The following is a 14,124-nucleotide window of genomic DNA, read 5'->3' on the forward strand; positions in this document are numbered from 1 at the left end:
TGCGACATTAAAAAAAATAACAATCAAATACAGGAGTATCTTTCGTATTGAAATAGCAGACGAATTATTGAGCGGCTAAACATTTTAAACTAACAAAACAATGAAACCTCACTGGTCAGATGTTTATTTTTGGGTGTTTAACATAGTGGTGGTGTCTTTTATAAGCGTATTAATTTGTATCAGATTTAAACGCAAAAGGTGGACGGAGGCTTAATAATTACCGTTCTATTACACTATTAAGTTTCACCCCAAGCTCTTAACTACAATTTTAAAAACATGCATAGAAAAGTTCTGTACGGAAATTAACAGTATTTCGGATGCGCAATTTCGATTTCGTTCAGGGCACCTTATTTGTATTGTTCACTCTTTTATTCAGAAATAAATCAAGAAAACAATGTATCCACGACACATACGTGGACATGATGAAATATTTAATAATCGTTATATAGTTGAACTGTGCGAAGTGTGGAGTATACCAAGCCAAAGGAATTAGAAGAGATCACAATGATAACATTTCCTAAAGAAGAACGTATTAAGTTATTTGTTTCCCGGAAAGAATGTGTTCATATCAGGAGGTCAATATTGAATGCTGTTCACAATATGAATACGATACGCTCAATTGTTCTGTTCCGCGTATTTGATTGTTTGCTTGCTTGAGTGTGTGTTTTTGTTTTAACTAAATAATCATCATAATCAGAGAGCGTGCTGTAAGCGTGCGCTCCTTGGAAAGTCCAAACCGAATAATACTGTATACGTATAAGCTTCAATTCATTGAAGCACTTCCTTAAATACGTAGATGTTGAAATAAAATTGTGATTATGTTTCAGCATTTATTATACGAGGTTTGCTATGTATTATTTTTGCAGAATGGTTGATATGGCCTTTGTTCGACGACCAATGTCCTCCATTTATTTTTAAACAAATATAACAACATCATTATTAAGTAAAAATACGATTATTATTGTAACCACTTCCAGTTTCTATGTTATTAAGTGTGTGAACTTATTACTGTATGATCAATTCTGTTTCACGTATCGCATTTTTTGATATGTATTTACTCCCTGATTAAGACTAACGATATAAAATGAACAATTCGTTTTATATTCAATTTATGTACTGTTCTGAACTATATTTTGGTAATCTTATGTGACACCCACAGGGCATAGATGTTTGTTATTTGACAAGTAACGTTCGCTTAGGTTGTTCAAATCATGCCACTGGCGTCCAAAATTTCCAAGCTTAAGGCATAACTTATTAATTAGGACTTGTATAATAACTATCGACGACCCTTCAAATCTCTTCTCTGAAACTGTAAGGGTCAGGAGTTTTATATAGGTGTGAAATATTTGATAGTTCATTTCTTTAAAGGTTGTTAAAATCATGCGCCTGTGGTCAAAACGAAATGAATGTTAATGCATTTACCGAGAATGTCCGGCTGACAATAGTCACATCGTTTGTAATTGTGTACAAGACGATCTTGACCATTTGGTTCGTCATCATATCGACCTTACGTTCGGTCTTTCAGTTTGAAGCCCCCCACTCCTTGGAAAATTCCCTCGAAGCATCATTCAACTTCTGTTAAATAGCCTCGACTATGAAGAGAATCTATAGTGATTTGTCCACTCTTTGCTGTTTAATAAAATACATTTCATTTCAAGTCGCGCATTTGAACATTTTGACGTTTAATTAAACACTGCAAAAGGGTGGCCCTTTTCATATTTTCACGAAGAAACTTATTTGCATATATGATTGTGTAAATGCATGTATTTTTTTCTTCAGAACTTTATCGAAATATAAATAGACTCCGAGAATATATTTATTTAGCATCGTTTATGCGGAAAGATTGTTCAATGGCATAGACGGGGGCCGTGTGTATACATTGACATTTCCGCATAGACAAACACGTCACATCTTTGCAATGACACGCCAATGCGATTTCACATTCATGTCAGTGAGCGTTTCCGTAGGACTATTAGTTAATGACTACATGTTTTACCATGCTTTTATGTATAACTCTTAGCTAAATATACGTTTCCATTAAATCCCTGTAAAATAAGCGTATTTATCGACTACATATTTAGTTTCCATCGCAAGACGTTGTGTTAATTAAATGTCGTGCATAACATACAAATGCATCACAACAATACATATTGTAAATGATTATAAAAATATTTGGGTAACACAAAGACTTTTGAAAAGGCTCGTATGTCAATACCGTTCAGAAAATCATTTAATAAATTAATATATACACAATTTTAACTTGTGTAAACACCTATATATATCTCAATTGTTTTTCTTGAATCGTTATTAAAATCAATGTGGAATGTCATTAAGCCTCTAAGTTTCAGGCTTATTGAAACGCTCTTGTGTCCGTTTCCTGATTCGCTAATGTACGATAATGTACGTGGTATGGTATTGGCACATTTTGTGCTGAAATTTACGAAACTACTTATCCTTGAAATTACAGAATATTTGAAATTATTCAAGAAGCTCAGAAAGACGATCAGTTACAATTCTAAATACTTTACTTTTTAAATGCACTTTCACAAAAGGTTACCGCCATAGACCTCATCATCGCTTGCTGTCAACCTTCCAATGTTTGTAATGACACTACAATCCTTTGCAGTTGTCACTACCTACACCAGAGAAAATAAATGCATAAAACTGATATGAACTGGAGTTAAATCATGTATTAAATATTGAGCAACTGTCTAAAATACAAAATAGTGAATGTTTATAAGAATGTTTATTATGCTGTTTCATGAGTTTCATATGCATTTAGTGAACTGTGTTTACTTATTTTTGTCTTTAAAAAGTTGTATCTGTATAAAAAATCCAAAAGTTACTTGCGTTTGGATAACAAAGTGTGACGTAGAATATGTGTATGAATCTTACCATTCACAGATCCAACAGAATATTTATCAAAAACCATATGTGTTACTTGCAACTTTGGCCATTTCACATGACTTACTTATTTCTTGTCAAGTGGACTGAATACACTATTTTCCGAGGCTCATTGCTACTTTGGTTATCGACGAAATATTATTTATGATTTGTACTGCCTTTGGAAAATAAACGACCCGCTTATCTAGCAATTGAATAGTAGTATCTATGCTATAGTTAAATTATTGGCAACAACCGTTAAGTGAAAACAGTTCTAGGCCATATTGCGAAAATCCGCTTTGGGATCATTTTTAACTATATTTTGTTGAAGTTTTCGATTTGTGAACGGAATAACGGTCACCTATGGGTTGGTGGATAAAAAAATACCTAATTTCGGTCATTAGACTCAGGCTAGTTCCAAATCTTAAAACGACAACGTCTACTACATTTTATCGAAATAAGTAATATATAAATTTATAATCGTAACGTTTGTATTAAAATACTGAAAATTGAGTTATGTTAATTGTAAAATTAACACTGTTCTTTAAAGTAATAAAAGCTATATATTTAGATATTTCAATGCCAAATTCTATTTATTTAATAATTTTAACGAGTAGTGTACCATAACACATACATTAACGTAGACAAAGTCCAATTCTGATTTCTTTACGTTTTATTCTGCTTATTAACACAACACAACGTTTTCAAAATGTTTGTCAAAATACAAGATACATGCGAAGCCCGCAACGGGCCCAGCCCGCGACAGCAAGCAATAATACACCTATGTGTCGGGTACTTACGTAAGACTGTTTATTAATATAGATATGAACAACGAAAGCTTTGATAATTGTTACGTGTACAATTCTGATTGGCTGTGTAAAGTCACGTGTCTGTGACGAATGCAACGGACACATAGCGAATAAATACGGACTTGACCGAATGTTGACACTTAAGATAAACAAATATTCGTGCCCGGTAATAATTGATGTTTGCTAACCCGAGGCTATTCATATGTTGACCCAGGTGGCCGCCTATCCAAGACCGCATGAAATCTGCTACAAAGTTCGACTATCATATTATTCCAATAATGGCCCAAATGTGCGTTCTGTGTGCGTTATGTCACAGTAGTGTCATTGAAATCTGTCCGTTACAAAATATTAATATTCTGTATTATTAGACCTCACTTGTATTCACAATGCTTACACCCATAGACCATCGTGACATAGAAATACTCTCAGACCCAGCGGAAAAAAATACTGTCTAAAAAATATTGTCGCCCGCTCAAAAAATACTGTCGCCCGCTACCTAAGCAATTAAGAATCGGAATGGAAAAACATATGCTGTCCCATTCGCGCATGCGCAGTACGCAGTTTTTCATTTCCGTTGTAAACAGACGACCAAATCCGTCAATCATTGCTTAAATTAAGAACAATTATTGAATATTAAAATTGTTCATGTTTCATATAAATTGTTCATGTTTGGAATAGTTTTTCGGTATAATGAAATAAATATTACATGTCTGACAGCTTTGTCAACTTTCGGAAAAATACTGTCAACCTCGGCTTCGCCTCGTTTGACAGTATTTCCTCAAGTTGACAAATTTACTGTCACCCTGTCAGACATGCAATATTTATATATTGTCGACTTTGGTAGATTACACTAATCGTTGTTTATAAACTTGGTATCGAATTGTACAAAACGCGTAAAGATAACAAATTCGTATAGATATTATTATAATAAGTGTTGTATGTGCGTGTCCGTGCAAATTCGTAAATATTTGGTTGGAATAAAATTGATTCACATTTTCAAAAGCGATGTGCTTTGGTCGATCGTTGTGTAGAAATACCCGTATGCAACAAAACGTCATAACGTATAGACAAATTTAACACATTTCGGTAATCTCATAATTAATTTAAATAATCGGCTATTATTGCCCAAGAAGAAGAATCATCACAATCAAAATAGCCGGTCGATTACTATTTGACGCGATTAAATAATCGTTCGATGCATTATTCATTGAACCCTCTGCACCCGATTGTATAAACGCTGGTTAAAGTTACCGCTCGGTAACATTCAAACCTTGGTAAGTTTGCGTTATTCAGGTATAGTAACCTTCAAGGTAACTCGATTGTATAAACACGATATACCGCAAAGTAACCTAACCGCGCATAGTGGAATTTAACCACCGGTAATTTTAACCAAAACATTCCCACAATGCATGTTCTAATGACGTAATTTTCGCGCGATATGTCACGCTTATAAACAGCGACATGTATTGTTTTATCAAATTCATTAACAAATGAATTCACAATAAAATAAAGTGTAAATTTTAACTATGAGTTCATCAAAATGACCAGGGACAAATTGATAATGATGTCGGGATTTGCATCATTTAGCGGAATCCCTGGTGCTTCCAAACTGCAAGAGAGTGCTTACAAAGACGTCTATTCTTTAAGTTGTTCTAGATTTAACATAAAAATTATACATGGTCGTCGTAACATGCTAGACTATTCTTCTAATTTGGCTTATGTTTACAATAAACTTACTTACTTTCTTGTACAATAAGGGAATATACAATAGACAAATAAAACATTGTTCAAGTTTAAATATATCTTTGTATGCAGAAATCTGCAAATGCAACCGAGTTCACCAACGGTTATTATTTGTGTCGTGTTCTGAGAAAACTGGGCATAATGCATGTGCGTAAAGTGTCGTCCCAGATTAGCTTGTTAAGTTCGCACAGGCTAATCAGGTACGACACTTTCCGCCAAAAATTGATTTTTGCTAAGAAGGGACTTCATTTTAACAAAAAAATGTCATAAAAGCGGAAAGTGTCGTCCCTGATTAGCATGTGCGAACTGCACAGGCTAATATGGGACGACACTTTAAGCACATGCATTATGCCCATTTTTCTCAGAACACGACACATTTGATAAACTGCTCCGGTTCATTTTAACAGCAGTAATGTACATAGAGTACATGACGTAGCGTGTGACGAAGAAGAAAGTTTATTGAGTTCTCATTTGAATATAATGATATGATGGCATAAGGGTCTTTATTTAACTATGCTAAAATAATTATCAAAGACCCTAGATGCAAACTCGTCAATTATTGCATTAAATGGATTATTTATGGATTTTAAAGGATTATTAAAGGTAAGATACTAGTTCAAACGTTTTTTTGTTTTCTGTTTGTACTTTTGATGTTCCCTGTTCTCGGAGAAATGCTTTTAACATGGGCGCCATTGATGCATCGGATCACACACGGCATACCCATTACAGAATATAAGAAACACGTTCTGTGCGTCCTTAAATTCGTCGTCCGAAGTCGGAAATCGTATTGCCCTGTAAATTAGGTCAAATAAAGTGTCAGTCGCTGCAATTTGTTGTTTACTCGTCGAAATTGTGAAGGTCGTCGATGGTTAGCTTTTATAATGTCGCGCGCCGCGGCCGTTTTGTGTAAGTTACCCCTCGGTTACTTGTACTTACCCATCTAGGGAAGCAGGGTATGTTTTAACTGGGTTTTAACCGATCGGTATAACTTACCAAATTTTATACAAACGCTTACCGACCAGTAACCAACATGTTACCGACTTTTAACCGCCGGTATGTGGTTAACCACCGGTTTAACTGTTTATACAATCGGGTGCTGGTATGTTCAATACAATTGTACATAAAGCGGGTTTCCTCTTACGACGTTTGTTTACATTTTTTCCAAAGTTGAAGGCCAATTACATGTATTGGATTTTAGTCGTGTTGCTATGTTGCTACTTATATGCTTTTTCAGCGTCCGCAATCAATTTTTGTGTTCACTCAATAAACCCATCCAGCCCCGTCAATAGCAGGGGGTGGATCGTACGCAAGTAACTGGCGTGGCGTAAGTGAGAAAAATAGTAACTGGTGTTCAAAATGGCGGTAAATGGGTGAATTGTGAATGTTTTCGTCGGAATTTTTAAAAGGTCTGTACATTTACCATATTTATTCGACATTGTCCTTACGCGCAAGATGATCTAATGATATTCATTTAAACTCGGTATAAATCCTGTAGATGCATTATTAATATTAAACAAGTTATTGAAGACTTTATACGCAAATGCTTCATTGTTTACGATTAACACGGTTAATTTTATGTGCATTTTGAAACCATATATTTATCAGCAGTTTTCATGGAAAGGTGGACTCAATAACCATTATAGTTTACCTTGTATAAGCACCAGGATGCTTCCAAAAGGCAAGCGCAATATATGCATCAAATTTGAAAATTAAACCCCATTTCAATAACTGGTGAGCACCGTACCCCCACTTTCAGTAACTGGTGTTTATTCAATAGTCAGAGTACACAGAAAAAAGAAAACATAATAATATTGATTTTATGTGTTATTACAGATGGAATCGTCCAACGGAGATCAAATTCAATGGGAAGTGTGCGGTGCTGCATTATCATGTGCATACTCTTTAAAGCGACACATGCAGCTTCATAATGATTCCACATACGAGTGCGATTTTCCAGAGTGCGGAAAAACATTCAAGTGTAAAAAAAATCTCTGCAGCGTCACACCCGTTCCCACACCGATGGTCCAAGGGTCTGTAGTCAGTGTGGGAAGGAGTTCACAACGACGTATTGGCTTAACAAGCATGAACATGAGATTCACCGAGGCAAAGCATCGAAGTATTCATGGACAGTGTGTGCGAAGCATTGTCAGTCAGGATACGCACTTCAACAACATTTGAGTTGACATTCGGATGAAAAAAATACACCCGTGAAGTATGTTCGAAGTCATACAAAACCCCATCAATTCTTCGAATACACAATTGCATCCCTTCGGACGATGGATAAGGAAAGCATGCCTGTGCAACATGCACCAAAACATTTAAGACAATGAGGCTGTTGAAACAGCTCATGAATAAGCACGATGCTCCCAAATTTTCTTGCCACGTCTGTGGAAAAAAATGTTCAAATGGAAGCATTGCATGAACAATCATATTAAGCAATGTTGTGTAGAAATTAATCATGAGTAATTCTAACACCCTTTCTCGTAAAACTACAACGTTTGCCACTGTTTCCCTGTTTATTATTTCATTGTTTGAATTGCTTGTTTTTAAGTTGAGTGCCATTTTTTGCTTAATTAACAAAATTCCTATTCAAACCACAAATCACAATATTTCCTTTAATTTGAGCTTTATCGTCGTTTTAATGTAAGTAATCAGGAAATCAACACTGACAGTCTTTTTGAAGTTATTTTTCTCGAATGTTTTGAAACTTATAGGCTTGCATCCGTTCTTTTATAAATAGGATAGGAAAAATAGATTTTAATAATTAAGTTATCACAGTTGATTTTTTAAAAGTTTTTTGTTTACAAGCTGTATGTTCTATATTACGAGTAGACATTCTGGAACTGAGTGTTTGTTTTTGTATACACTTAGTTGTTTTTGTTCTTATTTCCCAATATGTACATTCCAATAATATGCGATTTTGTAAATTTTTCACAACGACACAGATAATCAAAAATATGTATATATTGTGTTCGGAATTCGGCATTTTCATTGTTAATATATTTACAAATATTTTGTGGTGGAATTCATGGAAAGATTTTATATAGTATGGGTTTTGGTGCTAGTTAAGTTTCGGACAAGTGACATAAACCATACATTAATAGCGTCATATACTTTTCTAGTCGTTTAAAGTTGGCTTGGAGTCTGAGTGTGTTCACATTTTATTGTGATAAATATCCCCACCCCCCTCCGAACCGCTGTGATTGTCATTACAAATAGTAATGTGATTTTATGTTTCATTATTATTACATTCGTAAATAGTAACACAGTGTGTGTTAATACCGTGAGTCGTGTTCTGAGAAAACTGGGCATAATGCATGTGCGTAAAGTGTCCCAGATTAGCCTGTGCAGTCCGCACTGCTAATCAGGAACGACACTTTCCGCCTAAATTGAATTTTTCCTAAGAAGAGACTTTATTTAAAAGAAAAATGTCATAAAAGCGGAAAGTGTCGTCCCTGATAAGCTTGTAGGCTAATCTGTGACGACACATTTTACGCACAAGTATTATGTCGAGTTTTCTCAGAACGCGGCTTTCGTGTTTCTAGTCAATTTACATTTATTTGAATTTATTTTGAATCATTATTTAAATGTTAATAAACGTAACAATGAATAAAGTACATTCTAGTATGTCTTATTTGTATGGAACAGATCATGCGTATTATATGATACAGATTCGAGCATTCATGTAAAACGCAAACGTGAACAGTTTTACCAGCAATGCAATTTATTCAGGAAAAAAACGTTAATATTTATAGTTCGCTGTACTTGTCCCGCGGATTTCAGCTACAAAACGGGTAAAACAACTTTTACCGTGTCACACAAATATTAGTTACTATTAATCTCATTCTGATCAAAATTCCGCGAACACTTTAAATAAGAAAACACGGCCTCGTTGAATCTTGTTATTTGTCTATTATGCACATAATAATGAACGCCTTTCGGAATTTCACCGAGGTTGCTTATCGTTCTCTTCTTTCCTTTGTGCGGAGCCCTTATGTCAAACTCATGGTTTCTGAAACAGAAAGCTAAGTTGTGAGGAATGGGATTGTAACTGCACAAAGGTCCGTATTAACAAATGTTGAAAGGCTAAAATATAGACTCAGACTGACATTTTCAATCAATTAATTAGCGATTTTAAATCATGCTTTAATAATGAATGAAAAGTGGTCTTTGTGTAAATATCTTTATAGTAAATGTGATTTTTGTATGACACGAATTGTATATAAAATGATTGTTCGATTCTTTTTTTAAGTCTGAGTCTATAATTCAGACGAAAACCTACATGAATTTAAGCCTTGTTTTTATGTACATATACCAAGTGTGCTTTTTTAAGAAACACCAGTTACTGAAAGTGGGGATACTGTGCTCACCAGTTATTGAAATGGGGTTTAATTTTCGAATTTTGATGCATATATTGCGATTGCCTGTTGGAAGCATCCTGGTGCTCATAAAAGATAAACTATAATGGTTTTTGAGTCCACCTTTCCATAAAAACTGCTGAGAAACCCTTATATATGGCATACAAATGCACATACAATGAACCGTGTCAATCGTAAACAATGAGAATCGTGTGCATAAAGTCTTCAATAACTTTTTTAATATTGATAATTCATCAATAGGATTTATACCGAGGTTAAATGGATATCAGAAGATCATCCTGCGCCTAAGTATAATGTCGCATAAGTATCGTAAATGTACAAACCTTTTAAAAACTCCGACGAAAACATTCACAATTCACCCATTAACCGCCATTTTGAACACCAGTTACTATTTTTCTCACTTACGCCACGCCAGTTACTTGCGTACGATCCACCCCCTGAATAGGTTTCAAATCAGTATGCTTACATATATGTATTATCCCCCACGATCTTATAATGAAACCATTTATTGTGACCAACATTTTGTAAATGAAGAAACCAACAACCATGCAGCGTTGTGAGTGCTTTATAAAACAGACGGTATGGTATCAAGCAGTCGATTATGGGCACGGTTTCTGATACTTCAACTTCCTCACAAACTCATTTGTCCCTTTGTCAGCTTGTTATAAATTTCATTATCTTTAGTTTTTGCAAAATTAGAAACATAGATTATGTACCATAGACAGGTACTATTCAAGCCTGAGAGAAATTATTTTACCTATATGAACTGTTGAAAGGCGCCTTTTTGATTGTGTATGTATTGCTTTTTGTTCCTATAACAATGCAGAGGCGTCAACATCCCAAGCGCCGGAATACCAATCAACTGCCTCGTCTACTACGGAATCGTTGACATCTATGTACATCGGCGTCGGGGTTGGCTTCTTTGTGTTGGTTGTCATCAATGTAGCAGTTATTGTCATCGTAACAAAGAAGTAAGCTTGAAAATTACTTTTCAATATAACACAAATTTTCAATGTGTAATAATAGATTAATATAGACAATACATTGAAGGAAACATAGATTTACTGTATATGATTGCACTTAATACATCCGATGCAATTCAATTATAATCCATAATGTGATGTACGACACAACATGCATGATTATTCGAGAAGGCGTTTATTACACAGGCATTAAACATTCGAATTGTGTATGTTCTTAAAAATAAGAGTGTCTGATTGCATTTGCTTATCTTGAAGTAGGTATGGTTTGAAAGTTGTCAACTTGTATTTTCATAACTGCTGATTCATCTTCGCGTACTTATCGGATCCAATAAACTTCTTAAGATCCTTCAAAAGGTGCAGTTTTTGTCTCTCCTACATATGTGAATCACTTGCCCCGGTAACTATGTATATTTTACTATTCATTGGTATATCTGAAGTAAACTTTTTTTCTCATATCGTTTCCAGCTGCATCATTGAAATCCCATGCTTCTCTCATGTATGAACAGATTGCATAAATGTGCGTTCTTCACAACCAGCTCCTGTTAGGTCCCTAGGACACTTGCCTGCTGTGATTCTTAATTTCACTTATACTTCAGTTACTTGCAGCCTCTTCTGAGTACTACTAGTAATCGACGGTGTGGGAACATAATATCATGTGATCACAGGTGTCAATTGTCGGCTGTTGTTTCATGAGCATGTAGCCGAGTTTGGTGGGATTACTTGTGAGAATCATTCTCCAGCTGCCATAATACGATTCCTAGTAAAGGTTTATGTGCAATTCTGATCACACGACGTACATGTCAGATCTGAGGCTTTCGATTCGTATGGACGTCACTGTATCAATGACTTTTACTTGTTCGTTAAAGAAGCGTGGCTCGAGCTCTATCCGTAAATTTGTATTATGTCCATATCATGCGTCCATATAAACAAAACGAAATTGTCGACTAAACCTTACGTTGGCAAGATGTTGTTTCTGACAGCCTAAACTACTGTTTCAACAAGATCTCGTGTAGTTAGACGCGTACAATATACCATACAACCCATAACCGCCCCTGCAGTCTTTGTTAAGTGACAATCGCCGAAAGACAAGGTGGTGTTTCTAAAACGGCGTCGATCATAATGACGACTTAAACAGTTGGTATATCCAAGTCAACTGTGTCACTAAATAACTATAGGCATATAATTCCTAATCTGTCGGATAAAAAGCCCTCATTCCCAAAACAGCATTGTTTAATCGGTAATAAGGTTCATGTATCCATTAGTCGCGTCTATGATATTTGAGGGAAGTCACATCACGTGATAAGGCAATTAATCTTCTATCTTGCCGCAATATATCCGCTATCTTCTTTTTTCTTTGAGGCATCAATCGTATCTGATGCCTTTGGTTCCCTTAAAAGTTACACTAGGTTTGAATGCTGCTCGTTATATATTTGGATATTCATTGTCATTTTGAATGTCCATTTAAACCTAATTTAAATAGCATATCGTCTGCTTCTTTCACTTTGTTGTGCATATGTTTTGTTTTGTTATCAGGCATTTCAAATATAAGTATTTATTTTATCAATTTTTTTTTGTAAATTAATTGAATAATTAATTGATTGGTTATTAATTGCTAAATAAATGAATTCATAAAATATTATTGTTTATTTATTTATTTATTCATTATTTATTTATATGTATTTATTTGTTTATTCACGAATTCATTTATTTATGCATTAATTAATTAATTAATTAATTAGTTAATTTATAAATTAATTAATTAATTAATTCATTCATTCATTTATGCATTAATTCATATATTTATGTATTAATTGATCAATGTATTTATGTATTTATTCATTTGTGTATTTATTTTTTTATCAAAAATTCTATGATTTACTTTTAACTTTTGAAGACTCCGAAGAAGAAATACTCCCATGCCAAACACCTTTACTCCCCAGATAAATGAGGTGAGTTGCAACCCACTGGTAAACACACAGTAATTCATATCATATTGCATTACAAGAACTGTACTGTTGACGATAGAAGACACATTGTAAACTTATTAACACACTAGTTATTTGGGAAAGACGAAAACAGTTATAGTTAGCTACTGTTCATTGATTATTTTCTTACTCCCTCGTTGCCTGCCGACCTTGTTGCTAGGTAAACGCTTAAATATGACATACATACATACATGTGTTTGTACAGTTCATTTTTTTTAAATCTCAGTTTGGAACGTTGAAATGATCCGATTGACAGTCTTTTGTTCAAACCACCATTTGCTACAAAAAGTGTGTTACTATAATTACCCCTTTACATAGGTGACTTTTTCTTTATAAAGTATGACGTATAAAAGTGTAAAGATATTTAAATATAAAATTGATTTGAGTTGCACGGTTGAGTACACGAAAGCCAAAGCTGTAGAAGATTTTCGCTTTAACAGTGATGTCACGTCAATGTATTATTCAATGATCATTTCCAATTGATAGTTGTTAAATGTTAAAAATATTCAAATTTATTCAAAGATTGCGAATGTCATCATTATATACTATTTTATTTGATTATTATTCATACAAATTTTGTATTTAAACAAATGGTGCACACAAAAAAAGATAAAAATCCTCTATATTTATATAAACTAACATCGTGATGAACATGAGCCAGATAACATTTACCTTTTAATGCAGGGGAGAGAGTATCAAACACTGACAGCCCGTGGTCTCATAGAAAGCGTTTATGATAGCATAGCAGACCGTGATGTGCATTTGAGTGAGTATGAAAACTTAAAGATTGCCACAGAGACGAGTTTGTAGTCTAACGTCCCCCCAATACAGGGTGCCACTAGCAGCACGGATGACTTTACCTAAGACCAATAACTGCAAAGCTGTCGTAAGACATATCAATACCACTGACAACGAAATACTAGCCGTTACGTTAAACGAGTGTCATTTGCAAGATTACATCAGTGACAACAGAGCATTCGATGGGTATACATGCCTCGCTTAAAAAAACAAGCGATTGTTCCTTCGCACAAAACAAACATGAAGGACATCAGATTGTTATATACACATGTATGCAACCTTGTCAAGTAGGAAGGAATAATTTATATTGTAAAAGATAAATAAAACAAAAGGTTATTTATTTGCATTCGTATTCATAAATTATATATCACAAAAGTAATACCAAATACAAATTAAGACGTGAAAACATGTTTAGATAATATGTGTTCTCTCAAACCGGTATCTGTTTATTGATGTTTGCGACCAATTGTTTGTGTGTGATTTTCCTTAATGTCCTTACATGATATTCTAACATTAAACTATTTCTCAGTCGCTTCATTTCGTT

At 34.4% G+C, this 14,124-nt stretch overlaps 1 protein-coding gene across 1 annotated transcript in view; it reads left to right on the forward strand.

The window, feature by feature from the left end:
- LOC127848988 (delta-like protein A) overlaps positions 1-13,771 on the forward strand; it is a 189,831-nt gene extending 176,060 nt beyond the window's left edge. The window contains exons 6-7 of the mRNA XM_052381716.1: positions 12,692-12,746; positions 13,467-13,771. Coding sequence (XP_052237676.1) covers positions 12,692-12,746; positions 13,467-13,592 — 181 coding nt within the window. The 3' untranslated portion in view covers positions 13,593-13,771. The remainder of the gene's footprint in view (positions 1-12,691; positions 12,747-13,466) is intronic.
- Positions 13,772-14,124: the final 353 nt, after the last annotated feature.

Source organism: Dreissena polymorpha, chromosome 10 (genome assembly GCF_020536995.1).
Source record: "Dreissena polymorpha isolate Duluth1 chromosome 10, UMN_Dpol_1.0, whole genome shotgun sequence".
NCBI lineage: Eukaryota > Metazoa > Mollusca > Bivalvia > Myida > Dreissenidae > Dreissena > Dreissena polymorpha.